This window comes from Pungitius pungitius, chromosome 21, assembly GCF_949316345.1.
Source record: "Pungitius pungitius chromosome 21, fPunPun2.1, whole genome shotgun sequence".
Classification (NCBI taxonomy): Eukaryota; Metazoa; Chordata; class Actinopteri; order Perciformes; family Gasterosteidae; genus Pungitius; species Pungitius pungitius.
This window is the reverse complement of record NC_084920.1, coordinates 5,612,361-5,636,935: the sequence shown is the minus strand read 5'-3', so window position 1 is coordinate 5,636,935 and position 24,575 is coordinate 5,612,361. Positions and strand designations below refer to the sequence as shown.

Here is a 24,575-nt window from a genome sequence, read left to right as displayed (position 1 = left end):
TGTAGTACAGAGCGTTAAAAGGGACATCAACTCACCAAGTGTCTCAAGACAGGTAGAACAAGCACCAGTTCCATCACTTTCATCACTAAATTGTATAAAACCATTATACTACTCCATCTGAGAAAGCAAAAGATGTAGTAATTAATTCAAAAATTCAGTTTCTAAAAAAATCTGTAAAAAATATTTATAATCTGAATCATTAGAAAATTAAATCAAATACTTGTCCACGTTTTCCTGGATTGATATTTTATTATATTTATTACATTATATACATTATTTAATGAACAGGCCTTTACAGGAACCCAAGCGTCCACGCCAATGAATCCAGATGATCCAATTCTTGTATGAAAATGATTTCTATTTAGAAAAAACAACCTGAATTTGATTTTGCAATATTTCGAAGCTGCCAAACTAAAAAACAAGCAGTATGGAGTATAATGCAAAAGAAGTACCAAGCCAGAAGAGAACCAGCCTGCTTTATGATTGAGAGGTCATCTTCAAGTCTTCTCCTCACCTCTTCAGTGCCATGAGTGAGTAGGAGATCATGTAACATCTTAATAAAACACTCTTTTTCAAACAAAGAAAAAAGCCCCAAAAAGAACATCAAAGCATGTGACGTTGACTACTTCTGCGTGCAAACCACTTTGCTTCATAAAATAAATGCAGTGCCCTCAGATTGCGGCATCAGCATGGACGTCCCACCCCCCCCCACCAAAACAAAAATATGGATATCTTATGTTCTCAACAGAGGATGTCATCCGATAATCTGGCAGGCACTTGTGTATTTGCTGAAGATAGTCTCTTTAGGATGAGAAAAAAAACCAATGTTGCTTCTTCTCTGCTATGTGATCAGAGGTATATGGAAGTCCGCGCTGTCGAAGAGGAGCGGCCTCTTCACTGGAGTGGGATCCCTGTCGGCCTTGTGTAGTAGCTTGAACAGTCCCGTTCCGATGTTCATTGGAATCCCCATAATGATGCACTCAGACACACCTGGAATAGGAACACAGGTGGAGTTAAGGCCCAATTAAGACAAAGGGTTAATCTTTATTTCCCTACACAGATGAAGCGTAAGTTTACCACAGACTGAGTCCTTCTGGCCAAAGTAGGCGGCATCGAAGAGGTGATCAGCTGTTTTCTCGAAGGAGGCCAGCATCAGGACACTCTCCTTCATTTTGGCCAAACCGAACCTGGTAATTCCCAGTATTTCCCCCTTTGTGGTCACAAGGCACAAAGAAAACGGGTGAAGCGGCCGTTAACCACACACACTGAAGAAAGAAAAGATTCAGAGCGGTCATACCTTGTAAGACATGAGATCTGCCAGGAGCATGACGTGGCGCCGGTCGATGCTCATTCCATGGTTCACCATGGTGTACTGGATCTCATTGATGATGGTGGACCTAGCCGCCTCAATACCCAGAGTCTTCTCAACCTAACAAAATGCAGAAGGAACTTTAAAGAAAAAAAAATGATGCTTGTAGTTCCTGTCAGTAAAGAAATCAAATGGAAAGCACACATGACGTATTTTCTACTATGAAAAGAGCTAAGATCGATTTGTAATCATTTATAGTTTTTACTCATCCATTCACATTTTAAAAGGCTGGTCTTATTTTGCAATAATGAAGACAAATGGACTGTCAAAGTTTCCAGAAATGGTTAAATACTCAACGCAGCAACAATAACTTTCTACCGTCCCTCATGTCTCTGATGTTGATTATTTTAACCGAACGGCTTCCGACATGGTCAAATCATTGTTATCAGCCTGGTGATGAGAGGGCAGCTCCAGGATAATGAAAACAACGATGACGTAGCTTTGCTGTTTATATTCCGACATCTGACAGCGTGATTGAATGTCAGTGAGATAAGAGCAAAGTATGAAGGAGGATAAGTTAAGGCTTTCTCTTGTTGTTTCTTTAACTTTTAGAAGATGACCTTGTTGTTTAAAAGTCATGTGACTCCTAATTAAAAAAACCTTGCAACAAAAAGTAAGCCGCTGCTTCATCTCAGTCTCGTTCCAATTGAACTGACCTTATTTGTGTATGTCTGCTGTGTTAGCACATTCAAATTAAATAAAGGACCGACGCAGGGCTCTAATCCGGGCTCCGGGTTTCGAATCTCCATTAACAGTCACCTCGTATGTATTGTTCGAAGTGGTCCTGCTTCCGTTCACGCCGTGCGTTGCCATGACAGCCCTCAGGTTGTCCCCCTCCACCAAGAGTTTATAAATGGTCTTGGTGCTCTGTTCGTCAATGTGAATCACAGCTCGGGAGACCTCAGGTATTCCTTGAACCACCACCTTTCCACAGGAGAAATTAGAACAGTGACAGAGAAGTGGAACCATGCAAACATTTACCTTTGAACTCTCGCACTCGGAGACTTAGTAACTGAATTATCATTCAGCACAACACGTTCATACTCTTCTATCTTAATCACTTTACCAGTTACTCTAGATCCTCACCTTAGGAAGTTCCTGTTTTAAAGACTGCAGCACGTAGTACATGGAGCTTTTGTTGTTCTCTCGCGGAGAGACGCACACCACCGCCTCGCCGTGCACAGCGATGTCTCCGGGTTTCACTCGTAGCTTAGACATGCAGATGGAGTAACGCACCGTTTCTGCATTTACCTGAAGGACAAAAACACAAATCAAAGACAAACCGTAGTTGTTCTCAACAAATGACAGCGTGCTAATCCTTAATGTACATAGTGAGGGGAGAGAACACTGCTGCAGCGATTCCCCTTAAAGCGACAGAACAAACCTCACATGCTGCATTATGTACAGGAAGAAAGACTTAGTGGTGTTTTTTCTACTTTGATTACTTTAAAAAAAAAGTTGAATTGCTATGAATAGAGTTATCAACCATAACCAAACCAAAATATTAAGTTGTTACTGATTTATTATTGTGTGTTTTGTTTAATGATTGTTAAAACATTTTGTTTGTGTTTAATGGCTATAGTGTGGATGGATGCATGCGGATCCGAGACAGAATATCCAATTCTTGCTATTGTATTAAAGAGAGTCTGAGTGAATTGAAGTAATATCTCCATATTCCCAGATCTCAGCAAATACTTTAGTAAACATCATTGTATTAAGACTGAAAACTACAATAATAAGACCCAGGTTGTAACAAAATAGAATCAATGTGTAGGTATAGTGAGAGACATTTGAAATATTCCAAGACTGTGGCAATAAAAATAAGAAACCGTGGTACCTCGAGTCGCAGCAGCCTTATTCTCTCCAGGGACAACTTCACCAAGATGAAGCAGTCATCTGGTAGAAAGACCTCCTCTATGTACTCAGAAATCTGTAGAGAAGAGAGAGTCCTTGGTTTCCTTCCATTACATGTCATTTAACTGACGCTTTTATCCCAAGCGACCTACATTGCACTATAACCCATGCGTGTTGGGTGTCTTGCTCAGGGACACTTCGACATGGCACATGGGGCAGCCGGGATTCAAACTAACCTTCGGTTCCCAGCGCACCACGCTACTCCACGCGAAACCATCGCTTCCAGCACAGCACAATACCGGTGTAATATGTCAATAACTTCACAATCTAATGTCACTAAATAAAGAACAAAAGGCTGAATTCACACGTGCTGCTGGTTGGAATACCTCCCCGAGAAGAGTCTTCTCAATCCTTCCCTTGACCAGGCGGCCGAAGTCAGCGTCGTCTTCCACATCCAAATGAGCCGTGATGATGGGGGTGCTGAGCGGCGAGCGAAGGACATTCAGTGGATTATTCAGAACAAATTCTTCTAAGTGACATTAGTAATGCTTTGTACTTTGAACTTAAGCCACAAGACGCTGTGTCATAGACACGCGTTGATTACAGATCATACCTGATGTTCTTGGAGGCATTGATGATCTCTTTGATGCGAGGCACCCCCAGGGTGATGTTCATGGATGCCACGCCGGCAAAGTGGAAGGTTTTCAGGGTCATCTGAGTACCGGGCTCCCCGATGCTCTGGGCGCACAGAGCCCCAACCGCTGAGCCCGGCTCCATCTGCGCCCTGCGCGAGTAAACGGACGATTTGGACAAGGACAATTGAGGGGAAACGCGTCAATTTGTTATACAAACATCGTAATCATCTCAGCAGAACAAGCCAATCACTTGACAGCGATCTGCTACGCCACCGACATCGGGATCTGGTGGAAGCATTACAGACGCACATGGATAATCATTTTTGTTCATCAGTTACATTTAGTTAAATCATTGGATGGGTTGACATTAAATTTTGGTTCCTAGACTAACCGTTGGGAAGAAAGTAGGGAATGCACTTTTACCCTGCTGCCCCTATGAATTCCACATTTGCAGATTTAAGTGGTTTCTTAATTGTCAATTTGAGAAACCTGGTGTGCAGAGGTGAGACAGTAAATACAGTAAATACCTCAGCCACTTTACTTTTTGTTCTTCCCACTATTTATTTTCAAAACTTTCTATGGCCAGACTGTATGTTGTTAAGTTTCCTGCAGCAAAAATGTTTAGGTTCATGGGGACATAAAGTACTTCTTTATTTTTTGGGTATGCTTAAAAACACAACAGCATAAAACTTAACATTAAATATGTCGTCCTGTACCTCATGTACTTGTCTCTGCATGTTTCAAGAAACTTCTCCAGCTGGGTGGGGGTTATGCGGTCCAGCTGATAGAGAACTTTTGGCTGCAACAGAGGAGCAGTGATGAGCCGTTAAGTTTCAGAAAAAGCTGAGCTAAAGAACGTTATGGATCACATCATCATTAGTCCACACTGTGCGACGCCTACCTCGCTGGTGCCGTTGTCGTTGATGCCGTACTTGTCTCTGGTCTTCTTGATCCTTTCTGAAATGCTCTTGATAAATTTCTTTATCTCCTACGGTCGAGGGAAAATGCATCCAGAATTGAGTCAAAAGGCTCATTAATATCAATAGCAAATGATTAAAAGGTGCCACGCTGGGTGCTGTTTGAGACCACACACACTGTCATGCAGTTGTTAGATCCTACACCAAAGGCAGGACCGGTGGAAACTCCCAGTGCATCCCAGTTAGCAGCCTCGTTAACAACCCAGCAGTAAAGGGAGCAGTCGGATGTCAAACCATGAGTTAATGCACAAAGACAATCACTTTTAACTATAGCAGCAATCTACTTATTCAAATGAACAATCAACTCTTGTTGACACAACGTTCTCAAAATAGTTAAACCATAACTCTGCATGCTCGGTCACTATACCTCCAGGTACTTCTCTGAGCCTGTGTCAGTTAACGCCTTTACAAAAGAGGGGGGGGGAGTTAACATGAAACATTGTCAGCAAGGAGCAGTGTGTAAATGGCTCTGACTATAATATTATTTGGGTTGTTTTATCAATCCACATCTATATCCAAGACAACCATTATTCTGCCATGTTATTCCTTGTTAAGGCATACTGTCCAATGCCGGGGGATACTAATGAATGCTTCCTTTTGTAGACATGTAAGTGGAGGCGTTGCACAGCAACCACAGGAGCTGTTGGGATTTTGTTTTTGTTTCAGCACCATTTAGACTGATAGTGCAGGTCAAAAAAAGTCCACAGCATTGAGTTTTTTGTAGTTAATAAAACAATAATTTGTTTGTTGTTGTGTAGTTTAATAATATTAAAAAACAGAGCCAAAGCCTGTTATAACGTATTCCTCTCCACTATAGACTTATACTTTCCTTTTACTAAATGAGATTTTATATAATCATGGAAGAGGGGTATAATCTTGCTGGCATTTTGCATGTGTATGTTGAGGGGCACCTCTGAAAAACCTTTACTGAGATTTGATGTCAAATTGGGCAGATGAGACAAACGATTTTTTTTTGGTACAAATCCAGAATGTTTTGATGACTTAACTTTGCAAGATACAGGAGATACATCCATGCGTTTCCCCATAGTGAACTTGAAGTGATGGATGGTACTTTAAAGTAGTTTCAAAAGGGCTTTTCATAGTTCCTGCTGATGAGGCTCACAACACATGACCCACTTCACCTTGGGTAGTCACTTTCATTGATTTAAAAAGTCAAGAGGAATATATCTAGCAACCTTGTAACATACTTGTATGAGCCACTCAATCAAATTGTCTGCATTTTGTTCTTTTCTTTTCCCATTGCTAGAAGGCAGGTTTTTGTGGACATACCAAATGGTTTTTATATTGACAAAAGAAAATATACAACTTTGATTGGCAGCACTGTACTGTGGTGAGGTTTCTACCTCCAGGAAGACGTCTTTGCAGCACAAGAAGTCCACTCTCTTGGTGATGGCGTCGGCTGTGAGGACCAGCTCGTTTTGACTGAGAGCGGGCTCGTCTGAACACACGTGTATTGCCTGGGGGGACACGGAGAGGATATTAGGAGGTCATAGAGCCAATACGATGTATTTATGTCATCATATTAATATCTAAAATCCATCTACTGAAAGGGGAAAACACATAAAATCACTATAATTGGCCGGTACCACTACATATGCTCTAACCTTGATTGATGGCTGTAATTGCCTTACTTCAAACCGATAAGTTTGACTGAATCCAACACACACACACACAATAAGAACAGTTGCTTTTTTACTACGATTGATAACTCCTCTGTTCTTTTATTGTCTCTTTTCTCATATCTAAAACACCTTGAATTGAAATGCACAACCAAAAAAACAACAACATGTAGCAGGTGGTTTCCCTGCTGAGCTCCTCTTCTCTGGGATCAATCCCATCTTTTAAGCTCACCAATCCCCAACGCTATAAACACAGGTGGCAATTAAGACTGATTGCCGACTGCTAATTATACCGTAATAACAAGATAATGCAGGAACACCTGGGAACTACCGTATCTATTTTCTACAACAGTATAGAAAACTAATTCTTACACAATGAAGAGGTTCTTTTGATGAAAGAAAAGTTTTTTTAACTGATTCAAATTGTAGTTTTCCTGCCTTGTGCACAAATATTACAGCAACAGAAAACATGAATAACCTTATTTTTTTGTTGTTAATTACTTTTCAGTTATTTGGACGGTGGTAGAGGTTTTAAAGCCTCAAAGGCAACAACAAAAATAAGGATGTTGGTGAAGCCCAACTGAGTAAACAGGAGTAAAGTCCTGGAAGTGAATCTCCAGCCGAGCAGAAAGAACGCTTATTCTGATCTACTGATCAAACAACTGAGCAGACAAAACCTCTTTCCCACTGGGAAAATATATTTAAACTTTCTGCAAGTTGTAGTTGCAAGAAAAGACTGACAAATTTCTCAGATGCTGTAATTTCAGCTCATGTTCACATGAAAAGCTTCTCTGCTAATGAGCTGCTTCTATAGCCGTTATAGTCAGTCCAATCAAACTAATAGACCATCAAAGACTACGGACATACGAGACCAAACAAAGCAAAAGTAAAAGAATGACGAGAAGGAAGTATATTACATTTGGTACATCAGGCAGAAAGGGACAGATGTGGGAGGGTGTGTTTATGGGTGTGGAAGAAAACGGCGGTCAGGAGGAAAGAAAACAGAGAGCAGAGCAGACTGTGTCCTCTCACCCGGATGTTGTCGAGGACTCTACTAAACTCCAGCGGCTCGTCCTTCCCCTCCATGTCAGCTGGATCCAGCCCGTCCCCCCCATAGATGAACTGGATGATGTCGCCGGTGGAGCTGCGTACGGTCAGGTCATACTGCGAGCACAAATCCTCCAGGGACTTAACCAGACGCCTCTGTCCAAGAGAGCGGGAGCACAAAAAGTAGCAGTGACATGAGTAACGGACCCAGGAAACGCTCCAACATTCCAGATGCGAGGATTCCTGCTTTTCAGTGAACCATTTTAGATGTAGACTTAATTTCTTGACAAATTTCTTATATTACAGATACAATACAAATGAATGTCTCCAAAAAAAACAATACCAAGAGCGCATTAACTGCCCCTCTAGAGCAGCGTGTATTTTGGAGGGGGTGGGGGGTCCTCAGGCATTACCTGCATATACCCCGTCTCTGCTGTTTTCACAGCAGTATCCACCAGACCCTCCCGGCCGGCCATGGTGTGGAAAAAGAACTCTGTGGGTGTCAGGCCAGAGTAGAAGCTGTCAGCCACAAAGCCTTTAGCAGCAGGCAGCTGTGGGCAAAAAAGTTAAGCCTTCAAGAAACATGTAAAATCACAACCAAATCCCACCAAACCGACATCCGAATCAGTATTTAATGTTAAATATATAGTTCCAGTCAAAAGATGTTCTATTCAATTTAATAAGAAAGTGGGCCCACACTGTTGACTTTACTTTGGTATGGTGTAGGTGAATATATCGGTAATAGTAACCTCAGATAATTCATTTTGCATAAAAATGGATTATTATTAGTAGTTCTCATTTTAAAAAAGCTGTTTGTTGTGTTTAGTGGTGGAAACCTCCCCATATAAGAAAACGTTTTAAATAATCCACGTCCAAACACTTTGGAGCAGAAGTGTTGTTGTGAGCGCACTTCACGCTTACAATCACACACGAGAATTTGAATTATTACATTAAAACAGGGCACATTAAAGCTCAAAACAACAATACATATAAACAAAATTATAAATTAATTGGATCTTACTTTTGAGTGCTTCTCAAAGTGAGGCAGGGAGCGATTCTCAAATCCATTGGGTACTCGAGAGCCACTTATGGCCTGCTGGCCCACACAGGCAATCATCTGGGAGATATTAATGAAAGACCCTGTAGGCATATTTAGAGGAAATAAAATGAAGAGGTGTGACACTGCACAAAAACAAGACATTAATAATAATAATTAAAACAGACCCTAAGCATAGATTCCAAATTCAAATAATTGTAGATACAGAATGTATAATGTAGAGCCAATTACTGAAAAAAACACTCACACAAACGAGTTTGGCCCCATTCACTTAGCATTTGTTCTACCGACACACATCTGTTTAAAGACAGCTCAGAAAAGAAATGAGATGGTGACCCCCTCAACTAAGTAAAGAAACCATGAAAACATTGTGGATTTTTGTAGTTTAGGCTTCAATAATTTCTGCTTTTGTCTAACAAGTTTTTCTCTGTAAAGCCCTGGAACTTTTGCTTCTTTCAAGGCCTTTCCTTGCTTGAAAAATCCATCGACTACAGCAAAGGCCACACTGCTTTGACAATGATGGGAAAAAAAGCTCCCTTTCCCGGTTTTGTACATTGTACAAGTTTGGCTCTCCAGGCAGCTTACCCTTGGAGCCACACAGAGCCATGACGAGGGGGCTGTTGCTCTTGTCGAGCTCCCTGAGGCAGGCGCTACCTGCTCGATCTCTGATGACAGACAGCTCTTTCAGGATGAGAGCCTATTGAGAAAGAGGACCTGAATAAAACAACCTTGGCGGGCTGAACAACAGGCAGAACAAAGGCAAATGTTGATTTCTTAACCATGTGAGAAGACTTTTAAAACATGTTCCACAAACCCCAACTAGGCGGTCATAGTCCTAATCCTATCATTTTCTTTTTAAGATTATTTGAGGGAATGAAGGTTGTTTGTGAATATAGATGTGGTCCAGTCCACGAACATGGTTATGACATTGGAGAATTAAAGGTACAATACGAATAAAATGGAGTATTGAAGATATTTAAAGCAGTGTGATCCTGACAACTCTTGTATAAAAATAGACTTTGCTTTACTCTTTAGCCTAGTTTATGCAGTTTCGGCAACTTGAAGTTGGGTTTTAAGGGTTTTTTTCTGCTTGCGTACTGGCTTGTTTTCAACAGGTAGAAGAAAAGCGATGAAGTTAAAAAGTGAAATCTCAGATATATTCCAGCGTTGTTGTGAATGTTTGAATGTGATGTGATCCCACAGAAGAGGTGGCCTACATTATTTAATTAGATGCGTAACATTAGTTTATATAGTGCTGACACCCAACCTCACACACTTAAATTCTTATCTAATTCCCTTTCAAGATCATTTACTTGTTCTTCCACTACAGGAAGTCATTATCGCCCCCGTTGAGGCAACCCTTGGGGTCAATACACAGAAAGTGCCATAGGGAGAGAAGGTGTCAGTTGCAAACGAGGTCCTTAAATGGTACGTGATGGGCACATGTCTGATTGCATGGCCTTCGGTGAGGATCCAGGTGTAAATCCACATAGATGTTTCCCCGTGTGTACATTTGCATGCATGCCTACCTCCAGAGTCTCCTCTGCTGTGCATCCCGGCTGCTGCTGCAGCTTGCCGGTGTCTAGAGCTTCGATGTACTCGTCGCACTTTTTGTAACCGTCGTCCAGCAGGTCCTGTTTGGCCTTCAGCAGACCCTGGCCGGGTGTCACGTCGCCAATGCCAATGGAAAAGCCGCGGTTGGCTAGAAGTTGGGGGTTGAAGAAAAGAAAAGTTAAAAATCCATCTCGATATGTTATCTAGTTTGGAAAACAGTTTGATGAGGTCACACTTTTCCTTAAACATTTTCCAGGGTTTTTATCTGATTGACAGGTGACCTATTTCCAGAACATTTTAAGAAAAGGCTACGTCCCTGAGGAACACTTACAGAGATACACCGGAGCGAGTCTCGCCAGGCGAGACATGGCGTTCGCCGCTTCCAGCTGTCCCCAGTCTCTCAGCAGGATGTAGAAGATGTTGTTCTTGGAGCCGGAGCCCAAGGTGCCCTTGTCCAGAGAACCACACATCAGCTCACTGTTGTGGATCACCACGTCTGGAAATGTGACGGGAAAATAGAAATCATTAGAAAGTTACAGGATAGAAACACGACAGAGGTGAATAAAACAAGGAGACCGAGAGAGTTGGGGGGGGGGACTGAAAGCTATGGAAGAATGGATGCTTTCAATGGTTTTATATGAAGCCCTTTGAATTGCCTTAATGTCTAAATGTGCTTTAAAAATAAAGATGCCTACAACCTAACAACCTTTTAAATGGTTAAATAAAGTTCACGATACATTATCATCATCACTTATATAATATAAATCATTTTCCTTTGCTGTGTTTTGTGGACTTCTCAGAATAAAAGAAACTCACACGAGTCGTTGGAACAGAGATCCTCTCCCTTGCCACAGTACTGCTTGCCCTTGGTCCGCAGGTTGGCCTTGACTGGACATTCCTTATTTGGCTTCAGAATGAGGCTGAAGATCTGTTTGCCCGACCACAGAGCCATTGGCTGATGGACACACAGAGCTAAATATTAGTGCCAGGCCACAAACAGAGAATTATGTAACAAGCTCAGCAGAGTGCAGTACCTTCATGATAGCTGGGCGGGGGAGAGAGACCTTGACTCTTTCATCTTGGCCCACAAGGATTGAAGCGACTATCTGACAGGCTTTTGCTCTTTCAAAGAAGGTGTCCTTCAGCGTCAAGAGGTAAGCGCCTAGAAGTTAGAAATAAGCAATTGGGTTCAAATTGGGCATAAAAAGTATGAAACATTTTACCTTCAAGAAGGTATGCTTCTGGTGATGAAGAAACTTTACTGACGAAAGACTGACTATCAAATCACCAGAAGCCTGGCATCGTATAAAAAGAGACCGGGACTGGCTGCCACACGTCACTGCACTGACCTGTCAGAAAGTCCTGAATGGCAGCAATCAGAGGTTCGCCATTTCTTGGTGTGACAAGATTTGCTTTTGTCTGGAAGAAAAGGTCATTTGGGTCAAAATGACAGTCAATTTCCTACTAATGTCCCAGTTACCCGAGGAATTTTCTTTCCATTGATGATTTCACTGATCGAAGGTCAGCACCGTCAGATGTGCGTATTGTGAATGGAGCGCATGTGGTGACACGTACCCCCATCAGGACAAGGGCCTCGGCTTTGGCTTCTTCCGTCTGAGGCAGATGGAGGTTCATCTCGTCGCCGTCAAAGTCTGCATTGTACGGCGTGCACACACATTCGTTGAACCGGAAAGTCCTGTGGGGTTTGACTCTGGCCTGGCAGTTAAAAGAATGAAAACCTGTTTCATACATGAAGAAGGAACTAAAGACAGAGTAACCCTGCTGAAAGTTTGCACGTCGCACATGTTCCGTTGGCGCAAATCATCCACTGGTTTTAACCCTGCACAGCTTTTCTCTTACTACGGCTGTTGTGTTCATTTGGTATCCAATTTACTTACTAGGTTAAATTATGTGGAAATGCTACAAATCATATGTTAGTTATTGACAATAAGAATAATCACTCAATCAAAACATACGTTAAACATGGGATCATAGAACATTAACTCATCCAGTTTGGTTTTATTGGACTAATAAAACCCATCTAGGGTATCGTGAGCTCAGCCCTGAACAAACAAAAGATGATGACAAATCTATGAAGTTCAATATCCACATTAAACCTCCCCGATAGATGCTTTAGTTACAAAGAGTTGAAGAAAAAAAAAACACCATACATAACGAATATCAGTTATTAAGTAAGGAAGTGTAGTGTTAAACTGAGCTTACGATGTGGGCCATGATGCTGAGTTTGTGCAGGGAGGGCTGTCGATTGAAAAGGACGATGTCTCCGTCGATCATGTGCCTCTCCACCACATCGCCAAACCTCAGCTCCTGAGCTATCTTCTCACGGTTTCCATACTTCAAAAACCTGACCGGATGGAATGACACACTTTTAGGTGGTGAAACACACGAGTTAACTACTGCTTGTATTTGGCCTAAGAAGCAGCGAGTCTGACCTTTTCATCTGCGTATGACGATTCTGGATAAAGTTGGCTCCGGGATGAAGCTCAGGACCGTTGCGGACCAGTTTCCTCATTAGCTCCAAATTGGCTTTGTTCACCTGTGAACATAATGTCAACTTTAGAGAGCTCTAGTTCTGGCCCTGGAAGTAGTGCTTCAAGGGTAAAGAGACGTACCTTCTCTGGGTACGTGAGGATTTTGGCCACATGCACGGGGACGGCCACCTCGTCAATCCTCAGGTTTGGGTCGGGGGAAATTACAGTTCTGCCAGAGAAGTCCACTCTTTTTCCAGAGAGGTTTCCTCTGAATCTACCTAGATTTTTACAGTAACTAAATCAGTCAGTGAGTAATTTAAAAAGGTGCACTTCCAACCAATTGTACAAGGCCTGTACAAAATGATTACCTGCCAAGTAGAAATGTGCCTATGAGGTTAAATTGAATTTAAATGACTACTTTGCATGAAAGTAAAGTACATAACCTCCTTTATTTGAAAGTAAGAAAGAAAATCAGTTTGGCAGGTACTTAAAGCGACTTTTCTCTTTCACGCACAGGCTGTTGCCGTTTATTGAGCGTAGTTGTGATATGTGTCCAAATTACAAAATAATCAAATAACATTTGTAGAAATCAATGTGACAGGTATTATTATCCAGTATACCTTGCTTCCCCTTAAGTCTCTGCACGAAGCCTCTGGTCCATTTCTTAGGTGCCATGTTGAGCGGGATGCCAGAAAGCTCGCTGTTGATGTAGAGAGCGCACTGCAGCTGGAGGAAGTCCCAGTCCTCCATGATCATCTGCGTCTTCGCTCCTGTCATACGATGCTAAATGATGAGAAAAAAAACAACAACAAAAATCTTAAAAATAACTGCTTTCAACTTTTTTGCTGAATGTCTGATGATTCACTTTCAACCTTATGCTCAGGAAAATGTGATGGTAGCTGGAGGCGGATGAATCTGATGTGGCCAATTACCCCCTGCTGCTCACTGAAGTATTTTTAAATCTTCTAAAAGTTTTGCAGTCTAAAGTTTGCAGTCCCTACGAGTCCCTCTACTGAATGAGACGGCAACTAGCCACCGCCGAAAGATACCAACCTTTTTGATGACATCGTTAAGGAAGATAATCTCTGTGAGCTTCATGGTGAGGTCATCCTCGTTGGTGCCGGACTTCAGGTCGCTGACCACGGAGGGTCGTATGCAGAGTGGCGGCACCAGGAGGCGGGTGAGAATGAGGTCTGCAGGCTTCCCGGCCTCAGGGTTCATCAGCAGCAAGGGGATGTCTTCTTGAGCGATCCTCTTGAAGATGTTCAGCACCACAAGAGGGTTCAGGTTTTCCTGCAGAGGAAATTATAAACAAAACAATAAACCTTTTCAATTAGTAAAATATGGCAAACTTCTCAAAGATAAAATAGAAAATAAAAAAAGAATCTGATCAACCATTCAAATCAACTTGAAACCCTGGTAGCATTCTGAGACAAAAGATATTGAGGTTTGATACCGTCATTATGCCTGCTCATCACTTGCCCTACAACAACTTGATGTCACCAACTGTAATGTCAGTGTTTAAAAAGCATAAATAGTTCACCTGTGCTTTGTTCAGCAACGGTTCCACCACTTTGTTGTGCTCAATCGCGGTATCGAAGGACTGGAGAAACTCTGACACAAAAGCCTCCACCACCTTCTTGGTTGTTTTATACTTTTCATGGATGATCTTAAGAAGGCCACACTTCTTCACTGGCCCTGGAGAGAAAAAGAGACAGGTGACACAAGTTTTTTTCAATTATTACACGAAGATGGAACCAGGCAAGCATTGGTGTTGAGAAATGAATGTCAAAAACTGTAAATCGCTCTTTTCACCATTGAAAGCTGAACAATTGAGACAGATTGTCCTTTTGCGACATTTATCGGAGATCTTCTTTTTCAACCCTCGTTTCTGGAGATAGGGCAGATTTGGCCTTTTCAGGAAATCCATGAACTGTAGTTTCTCTTCTTTTGTCAGCATTATACTTGAGCACGTCTTACAAATCATCTGGAGAAATGAAGAAAAAGCACATCAAAATGACATTGGGGAAAAAGTGTCTCACAGTTTAGATTATTCAATCATAATAAATGAATGTTTGTATTATTTTATGATATTTTACAAAACAAATTTGGATATATTTTATATTTAGGAAAAAGTTGATAAAAATGATGTTATTGGTGATTTACACTTATTCTGAGAAAGCAGGGTACACATTCCTCAAATTTTGATACTCTAGTGACACCTAAAGGAAATATTTCAGATTGCTGAATTACAATTTTAGGCAACTTGTTCATTTAAACTTCTGAGCTTTTTGATTGAGTTTTGGTCCACATATTATTTACGCCAACCATCTGATATTGTCTTCCACAGTGTGTCCGTCCCGAAATGACCAAACCATCGAGTATTACCATGACATCATATCAGGCCGTGAACTTGCCTGTAAGATTCCTATTGTGGCTTTGAAATAGCCAACATGAAAACATGGCAGCTCCAGATCCAAGTAGCCATAATGTCCCAAGCAATCTGCCAGATTCTTCCCACATGTCAAACACGGTCTGTCTTTCTCACTGGTGCCCTGCAGGAGACGTGAGAACAGAGGAATGAGCCGGCAGTACGAGGACGGACTACATCTACACGAAGTTATATCTTACATCGTTGACAAGATTATTGCATGTTGGTTTCTTGCCAAGAGTAAATCAAGTGTTATGCGCATGTCATACCATGCGGTGGTCCAGCACTCCGTAGGCTAGTGGAGTGTGCTTGGTGTCTTGGCTGTACAGATTCTTGCTGACCACCTGGATGTGGGCCTGCTGACGCATCTGTTCAGCAGATTTCATCCCAAAGCAGATGTGGCTTCTGCAGAACCAATCAAAAGAGGAAAACGAAAGGGTAAACAAAAAAAAGTGTGGGATGACACAGTTGAAGCGAACAAGAACTGAGGCAAATATACATTAATTGAGTCTTTTGTCCGGGTGCTGCATCTCACGAGTACACATGGTCAATGTGTTGAATGCGTTGATTTTTAAAGATACCAACTTTACGCTCATTATGTCACAGCGTTGGACAGTACGGTCTCTTCATGTGACACATGGGATAGCTGACGTAACTCAACGTTTAACTCTGAGAGGCATCGCCGGAGTCGATTGGGGCATTTAATGGGGTTACTGTGTCCTCTTTATTGTGAACGTGCAAAAGCAAAGTCGTCAAATATTAGCCACATTGCAAACGGACTGACACTGGCTAGCCGGTGAGCTAACTGAAGTTAGCTACCCGTGTTCCTATACTCACATTTTCTTGGCCACATCTGTCTCTCTAAACTGCTCCTTCACCATTTTGGCAGCTGTTCCTAAACAATAGCGACACGAACAATTACACTATAGTGTTGTCCTCATTACAGCGGAGCCAGACTCTGCCTGCTCAGTCTGTGCTCTTAAGCAGCACGCTGTTACTTCACTTTTCCATGTTGTGGAGATGCTAGCAGCTACACGGAATGCATTGGTAAACTAGCATGTGAGCTGCAGCGGGCGTTGCCTTCACGGTTCATCTGTAATATAGCAATTCATCCCCTTAACGGTTGAACATCCGTGGGCGAATAGTTTGTGCGCTGACTAGTGTTTTATGGTAACTTCTATGGTAATTATGTTTTAATTTATAGACAACTAAGACCCAGAGTATTCAGAATAAGTTGTGAAGCCACCGAAAAACTTGATGAAATTGTAGGAAATAATAAGTTTACAAGAAGATACTGAACGCAACATTAGCCAACAACAGCAGTAAGAAAGAGAAGTCATGCGAGCATGTGCACAACCGGTCTCAAGTGAGTGCTGACCCCTGGTGGTTTAAACGTGAAATTTCTCCGGAAGGGATTTGGCGAAAACGGTGCTTTAACGAAAATTTATTATGGGATGTTATGTTTTCTTTGCAGATTTTGTCTTGCTTGAAGGAATGTTTATGCTTGATGTGAGGATCAGGGATCAGCTGGAGCTTAATCGAATGAAGCAAGATATTCTCAAATATATGGTTTAATAGTATATGCGTTTTATCATTTATTTTGCCTACAACCATTTGTGTGCTTATAAGTGCATTCATATTATTCAGTGGAGAAGTGGTTCTAACATGATTATGGACAAATACATCCAAACGAAAATGTCATAAGATGTATGTATTTTACAGTCTGAATACATGCCACTAGGTGGCGCTAATGCATTTAAAATGACTGGAACCGTACAGACGGAAGATGCAGAGATCAGACAAACCTTCCTGACGAGGATTTCCTTCCACAAAGTTCTTCTGATGATTAGTTGTTCTGTCGACTGATAACCACCCACAGTGAAAATTACCTGGATGTATGTGATTTTCTAATTCTGCTGCCACTTACATCATGAAAAGCCTCTAATCAAACCTCTAATATAGTATTCAGCGTGGTCTGGTTTTGCTGAATCTGCCTCTGGAGACAGTGCATCCCCAGAGATGCACTATTGTTTTACATCTGGGGACACATTGTGGTTTGTGAAGTCGTGTTTTAATATATGTTAAGAGCCAAATAAATTCAAAAACACTTGAGGGACTGCTGCTAACAATGTATTTTTTCCAGCCTGAGAAGCAGCTCAATGATCCTCCCCTAAAGTGCCTCTTGAGCATGTGTGTTTAAACTGTGTATCAAATACAGTGGGCTAATCTCCCAATCAAGAGCAAACACGCACAGTGCTCCCTGTGGAGGAATTGAATATCTCAGAGTGCGAAAATTGAAGAAACCTCGGGTGTCCAAGGGCTTGATCACTGTCCCTGTTTTTAGGTTTTGGTTTAGAGAATGTCAAATTCACATCTACTCAATTGTACTAAAGCCTTCAGGGTATGCAATGACCCCAAAATGCCCTTAGCCGATTTCTACCAAACCATCACGCTAGATTTGATCCAGATTGTTTCTTTCATTTAATTGAGTAATCATGTTGTCTATTAAGCCAGAAAATAGTGGGATATGCCTACATTTCAAAATAGAAAAGTCTTCCATTTACTGTGAAGTGACCGATCCTCACATTTGAGAGGCTGGAATGTTCAATGGTTACTCATTTATATCCTGCTAATTGACTAATTGACTAACTAATGGTTTCAGCACTACTCTGGAAAAATGAATAAATGATTCGAAACCCCCTCAGAGACATGAGAGGTACTCCCTGTGTACCGCTTTCATCTGATCAGTGCGGGGTGACCATTTAAATACTCAAGTGCAACCCACTGTTTACTCATCATTCCGTTTACGTTATGCAAAACGTATTTGTGGATCAATGTGACCACCATCTTTGTGTAATTAACATGAGTAATTACTGTGCTTAATTTACAGAGCCACCCAAGGTTCATAATGGCGCCGCGAAACATTGACCCATGACAATTGATTGATCCCTCCCTCCTTTAAAACCACGGGCCTGCTAATGACTGAGTAACGAGCAGACAGTGTGCAGCCAGGGTGCCTAAAACAGCTCCCGCTCTCCACATTGGCTGATTCCCCCATCTCTTCTTCCTCCTCCTCCTCCTCCTCGTCCTCTTACCATGTTTTCTGCATGGTGTCAGCTCCTCGCTCAGAGGCCCCTCTGTGTGTGTGTGTGTGTGTGTGTTGGTCCGCACGCGTGTTGTGCACACCGCTCGGTAATCAGCCACACAGACTCGCCTTTGGTGGCTGGAGACTGATTCAATATTCCACTGGGTAATTTATGCAGAACTAATTCTCCACAGGAATGGAAGGGCTTGGAGGAAGGCAGAGAGAGGGAGGGAGGGAGGGAGGGAGAGCAACGAGCAGAGGAAGAACTGTGTGGTGAAATAATTATCCCCGGTGTCACTGTAGCAACATTCTGTGAAGTTGATGTCAATAAAATATTGAGCTACACAATCCATTTCAATTTCACCTCAAAAAGATGCTGCAGGAATAAGGAGCGCACAGTCAAAAGCACGCAGCGAGGCGACGTGGGCTGCTTACAGACGGAGTGGGAAGCAGATGATTGCCTTTGGTCATTTAACTTGTCAAAACAGCAGGCCTCCGTGTCTCCTCATATTTGGATATCGTGGGTTTGAACTACTGGAGATTAAGCGAAAGAGGAGGAGATGAATTGAAATGAGTGAAGCTTCCCGGGGGAGCCATTGGGGTGCACGGTATAGATTATGGTCATTTGTGACAGACAGGTTCGTAATAAGAGCCCTGTGTCATCTGAGAGTGTGGGTATGTGCCGAGGGGCCGGGATGGAGATGGGCTTCATTGTATTCTTCTCACAACTAGTATCGATCAGCACAAGGCAGATGGAGCTGCACGCCGTTGGCCTCACGGCGGCAGTAATGTTTGATCCATAAGTTCTGGTTGGTCATCAATCAGCACATCCTGTTTGTCTTGTTATTTAATGAGCTTTTTTTTTTTTTAAAGGATGCAACTGTGCAGACAACAAAAGAAGACAAATATTGTCTGAGTCTTTTAACATAAGTATGGTACTGGAATAAAAGTAATAGACACAGAGCTACTGCACGGTACCTGAGGATGAAGCCAAAGCAAACGAAGGCGCTCCCTTGGCTCTGCACGTGTTGTCGTCCAAGCTGCCCCATGTTTTATTGGACCGGACCGGCTGAGCTGAGCCTTCTTGCAGTGCATGGACGTGCATGAGAGCGTTGCGCAGTCTTCGGGTGGCAGAAGCGTGGTACCACCCGCCCCCCCCCCCCCCCCCCCCCCCCTCAGGTGATCCTTGCCATCAGCACCGCTTAGCTACCTCCACGATGACAACCAACAGAAATGCTCCCAGTCTCAATAGAACATTTCATTAATTACCTTCATTTAATGTCCATTTTTATTACTTGACAATATTCATATGCCCATAGGTAGAATAATACTTTCTTGCTTGATTGAAATTGTTCCCCTCCGCCATACTGCCAATGAAGACATCCTAAAATGAGTCTCCGCTCTGAGCGAGAATGAAGTCTTAAGCTTCTATGAGAATTCACTGGATGGCGACGAATAAATCCCTCAAGTTTCTGTCTTTTTGATCCAACGTTCCCCTACAAGACGCACAAGGCTCAAGACCAAGGCTCCAAACCCAAATTGGGTTAGCCCTCAACCCAGAAAGACTTAATTAGCCTTTAGACAAATTGTGTTTGTCTAAAGTGTAACTGACTAATGGTCTGACAAAGATCACATGTGAGCCAGGCTCATCGCTTTTAAGACAATTCGACAATTTGTTAGCTCTCCCTTCTGCATCCACATTGTTGAGAATAAACCAGTGCGAGATGGACACGGGTGTAGTTTTACCGTGTGTTCACACTGGTATCCAAATTTGGCAGAATTTGCTGCAGCGGCCACATAAGTGCGCCTGCAGAAGAACAAGGTTATTGTTTCCTTCTGTCTCTCTGCGGACACCTCTGCCTCCCAGACATCTCGTTATTCAGCATCTTCGTCACTCTTATTAAAGCCATACATCTTAACTCGAGGTCAGCGCCCGTCGATGCAGTGGAATACGTGCATGTTCGAAACATTAGCGGCGATGTGTGTGTGTGTGTGTGTGTGTGTGCGTGTAACCGTGCTCCGACTCGGGAGAGCCATGTGCAAAATGAATAATTTATCCAAATGAATTATAACACCAGCATCTCCCCACCCAGGCTTTTGTCTGTGTGAGATTCCAGCTCGCATTCAGGTTCATACCGTTGGCCTTGCATAAACTAGATACCTCTCTGGACAGATTTGCATAGAAACACCCTGCAGTGTGGTGAAAAGGGAGTAATTAGGATTCACGGCGGCGCCTCCCCTCCGGATGCTCGGCTGCCACGTGAGACGGCAGCCGCTGATTGAAATGGAGGAGCGTGGACCTCGTCTGTGTGCCTCTGTCTTCCTTCTCCCCTCCTTTTGTCTTCCTGGGGGGCGGCGTCCATTCTGGTCCAAGCTCTCCTCTTCCTCCTCCATCAACCACCACCCCCAGGTACAGATTAGCGGCCGCTCACAGGCCGGTTGGGACTTGAGGGAAGGAACCTCTCTAACCGTCGGGTTAACAACATCATCAAACACTCTGTGATTAGTAGTTAGCGGATGCAGCGGGGTCACTCCGTGCAGTTGTTTGAAACAGGTGACAAAGTCCTTGCCGTCAGAGTCTGGCTGCTCGGAGCGTGTGGGAGGTGTTTGACACGAGCGAGGCTTCCAGCTCGCAGATCCAGGAACAGATGGTGCTGGAAAATTAGGCATCTCTTAGAAGCATTGAAACCCCCCTCCAACACGCACCCCGTACGTCTCCCCCTCCTCACACACACACACACACACACCATTTTTCCTTCCTGGTTTCTCTTTCCTCCCAAAATGAACCTTTTTTTTAATACATCAAGCATATTTAAGGGCACTTGTTATTGCTCATACAACTTCTGAAAAAACAGAAGAAGAGCAAAGCTGCTGGAGGATGAGAATGTCTGACATCTTCTGCTCACTGGGGGGGTCGAGGGGAGCTTTGGGTCATCTGTCGGTATGAGTTTTTTTTCACCTGGGTGGAGCCAGCAGATGGCAGGGTTGGGTTGAGGCCTCTTCAGGGAAAAGGCAGCAGAAAGCCAGGAACACAGTTCCATTTATTCAAGCACTCACTGGCTGTGCTCTTTTAATGCACCACAGACAAATAGCAGCATGATGTGAGAGGATACAACTGACAAGTATTTCAATGTAGCCTAATATGATGTATGTTCTATGGCAGAATGAGCCAGCTTAATGTTGCTTGGCCTGGTTCTGCTTTAAAGGAGCCATGTGTACGCTTTAGTGGCATCTAGTGGTGATGTTGCAGATTGCAACCAAATGAATACCCTCCCGATCATAGAGGCTACCAAAAATAATTGTCTTCTTTTAGACTATTCCAAATTCACGACCGGGGTGCCTATTACTCACAGACCTTATTTCAGGAAAACACATTCCAATAGCCTGCTGACCGGACCCCGAAAGTGCAAAGATGCATACTAGGGTTATGCCATTAGTACGTGCATTATAGCGCACATGTCCATGGGGACAGCTGAGACATGGAGAAAAGCAAAGCTACATTCTGAATGGGAAATCGTATGCCCCACCTGTATTTTTGTCATGTGATTTGTTGTGTTTTCGGTGTGCTGTTGTTAGCCATTTTACTCACAATCTCCCAGTCAGATCCATGAAGGCGCTATTAGCATGCAATGCTTCCTGGCACAATGTCTCTGTAGGAGTGAATGTCTTAAATCTCTAAATCCCACACAAAGGGGCTTTAAAAAAAAGATCCTTTTACTTAAAATGCAGTTCTTTGCAATCTGTGGGAGAAAAGTGTGGTCTCTTTGTGATCAGATTACAGTTGCATTACTCTATTTCTTGCACCCACCCACCCCCATATAGCAGGATGTGTATCCTACAACCTCCTGGTCTGCTCCGGTTAATTTAATCCAACCCTTCTACTCTGTATGGATATAAACGTTTGTACTGAAATATTGAAACAAATAATAATGACATCGAACTTTGTGCAGTATCAATAAGTGTGTGCTATTTGTTTGTTTATGTAGTTATTATGTTATTCTGATATTCATTTATATTCTAAAGTGTGACCTTCCCAACTGGAAGCGTGAGCATTTTCTGCAAAAATGGCACGCGGTGAATAACATTAATGTTTGTAATGTTGCCTGACTGAATGATTCCATGAGGGATACCAGAAAACTCCGTGAAACCATTATGCATTTATATATTATGCAAATAAACTACAATGAATTCATGCGGATTAGCAGTTACATGTATAATTGGTTGATAATAATGTATTAAATGAATAGTATTGGGTGTTCATTTGCGGCTGCATCATAAAACCGCCAAATTAGTCATGCTTATGAGAACCAAAATGTGAAAAAGGTAAAAGATTTAAGGTGACTTTTGCTCTGCAACAAAATGTAAGGAGAATTCAGCTTTCAGCATTGCGGTTGGCTTCATTCAGCAGACTACGGCGTGTGTTTCATTCCAGTCGTGTTTGCCTCCCTCCTGAGCTCCTGTCTCCTGCAGCAATCTGTCTGAAAAATGCATACATAACATCCTGTGAAAATAGCTTTCTGCAGGGACTCCACTAAAAAGCTGTGCTGCATCAAATGCTGCTGTCATTCTCCGCTAGGCTGAGTTGACGGCAAAACACTTGCATACAGCACAACCTCAAAGATCAGAGCTGTGTGAAGGTATGCGCGCGCCGGGCGTATCTGTTTATATTCATTTGCGTCTCCTTTGTTTTTTCACGTGAAGGGTCAGTTCACCAAAATAACAAAAATAAGCATGTTTTCAGATGTTTAAAACCTGTATTGAACCTACTTTCAATACCTTTAGTACGTGTTGTGTATGGAATGACGCATTGCCTTTCAGACACAGACATCTCAGATTCTCTGCAACTAAAGCAATGTGAATGCCTGTAGCACGAGTAATGGTTTAAAAATGTTGGGTGAAACATATTCAGCACCACACATTGAAGGCTATTGACAATGTAAAGGCTGCATATTCCTGTCATGATTCGTCGTGAGGTTTATCATTACAGGCCTTAATTAAAGATTGTTTCACTAATCCCACCAGAAGAAACAACAACAACCAAATGCCTGCATAAGTATGTCATTGGCCAAAAAGGCAATTAAGGCAGAGGGTCATTTCATTACAGACTCCTCTCCCTGGTGAAGAGGAGTGTGTCAGTGTTGGATTCCCGGTGCTATGATTACCCGCCCCTCGGCTATGAGATTGATGCCCATGAATCAATTGTTTTCAAGGGGACTCCCTCTGGGGCGCCGTAGTAGTTAAAGACGAGAGGGAGCAGCCGGCCTCGGTTAAACAGACCATCAGGTAGTCTCGGCGTCTGCATGCAGACACTTAAAGTATTCGTGCATACTTAAGGGGGAAAATGAAACCAGGCGCGCGGTGCTCAAGCAAACGCCCCCCTTCTCCTCGGTATCTGCCACGGTTAAACGAGCAGTCGCCATGACTCAATGGGAAATGTCTCCGTCTCGCTCAGCGTCCCCCCTTATGAGGATCTAAGACAATGCTAATCACGCCGGGCTGCTCCCTCATTGTTGGCGTGCGTGATGCCTGAGAGAAAACCCCTCGGCCGTGTCAAAGATCAGACACGCAAACAAATACTCTCGTGTAGAAAGTGTGGGTGCACTTGGGTGTGCACCGCCCTTCTGTAGCTGTGATGCCACCGTTTGACTCATCTACGCACTCTCTTGCTCAGCCGGTCACAGCCTCGGTGGTTCTGCTTTTCTCTGCAGTCTTGGAATCGAACCGCTCCACTGGAGGAGAGGCCGTCCCCGCCGTCCCCGCCGCCAACACCCGCCACCTCCACTGGAGTCTTTCCTCTGACACATTCAATACCACCCAGCACTATTGACCTGACATATTGACGCGCAGGGAGCCCGGCTGCTAAGAGGCATTTGGCCCCGGGGTATTGAGCACGCAGTCGGCAGGAGAAGGAAGGACTCGCCCTCGCGGTCCCATGCCACAATTAAAAAAAGCAGCGCGATCAGGTTTGTAATTTCAGAATCAAACGATACCAAACATCAAGCGGGTCAGTGCGTGAGTATTAACAACAGGTGGCGCAAGCTCACCAGCCATCATGTTTGAATCAGGCTGACACAGTGGGTAGCTCCTGTGTGCTATACGATGACACGGAGCGAATGAAAACACGGCCTGCTACACTGGGTGCAGCCCCCCCCCCCCCCTTCCCCCTCCTCCTCCCTGCTGATGTACAGAGGCTGACACTGAAATGAGCCGTGCCACCCCCAACACACTCACACACAGACAACCACATATTCACACACACACACCCACACACTACCACCAATCCCATCATGCTCTCTCCCTCCCCCATCCCCTTGAGGAATAAGGGGGGATTATGTCAATGCAATTCAATTGTATGAGTGGAGGTAATGAACTCCTCCTTTTATCTATTTGTTTGCCTATTAAAGAATTTATTTGTGCCTGTTATCGGTGGATAT

General features: G+C 43.2%; 1 protein-coding gene across 1 annotated transcript; it reads right to left on the bottom strand.

The window, feature by feature from the left end:
* Positions 1-30: 30 nt before the first annotated feature.
* Positions 31-16,095, bottom strand: polr3a (polymerase (RNA) III (DNA directed) polypeptide A). Its single transcript, XM_037464041.2, has 31 exons — positions 15,894-16,095; positions 15,326-15,461; positions 15,043-15,180; positions 14,441-14,612; positions 14,169-14,323; positions 13,679-13,918; positions 13,246-13,408; positions 12,767-12,903; positions 12,587-12,690; positions 12,357-12,498; positions 11,709-11,849; positions 11,483-11,552; positions 11,168-11,295; positions 10,950-11,088; positions 10,465-10,629; positions 10,109-10,281; positions 9,165-9,276; positions 8,544-8,662; positions 7,936-8,073; positions 7,508-7,678; positions 6,200-6,313; positions 4,760-4,846; positions 4,575-4,657; positions 3,837-4,007; positions 3,610-3,703; positions 3,207-3,299; positions 2,456-2,620; positions 2,129-2,293; positions 1,298-1,429; positions 1,078-1,210; positions 31-990 (listed from the first exon to the last, which is right to left on the bottom strand). The coding sequence occupies exons 1-31, from the start codon at positions 15,935-15,937 to the stop codon at positions 842-844; spliced, it is 4,173 nt and encodes a 1,390-aa protein (XP_037319938.1). The 5' UTR covers positions 15,938-16,095; the 3' UTR covers positions 31-841.
* Positions 16,096-24,575: the final 8,480 nt, after the last annotated feature.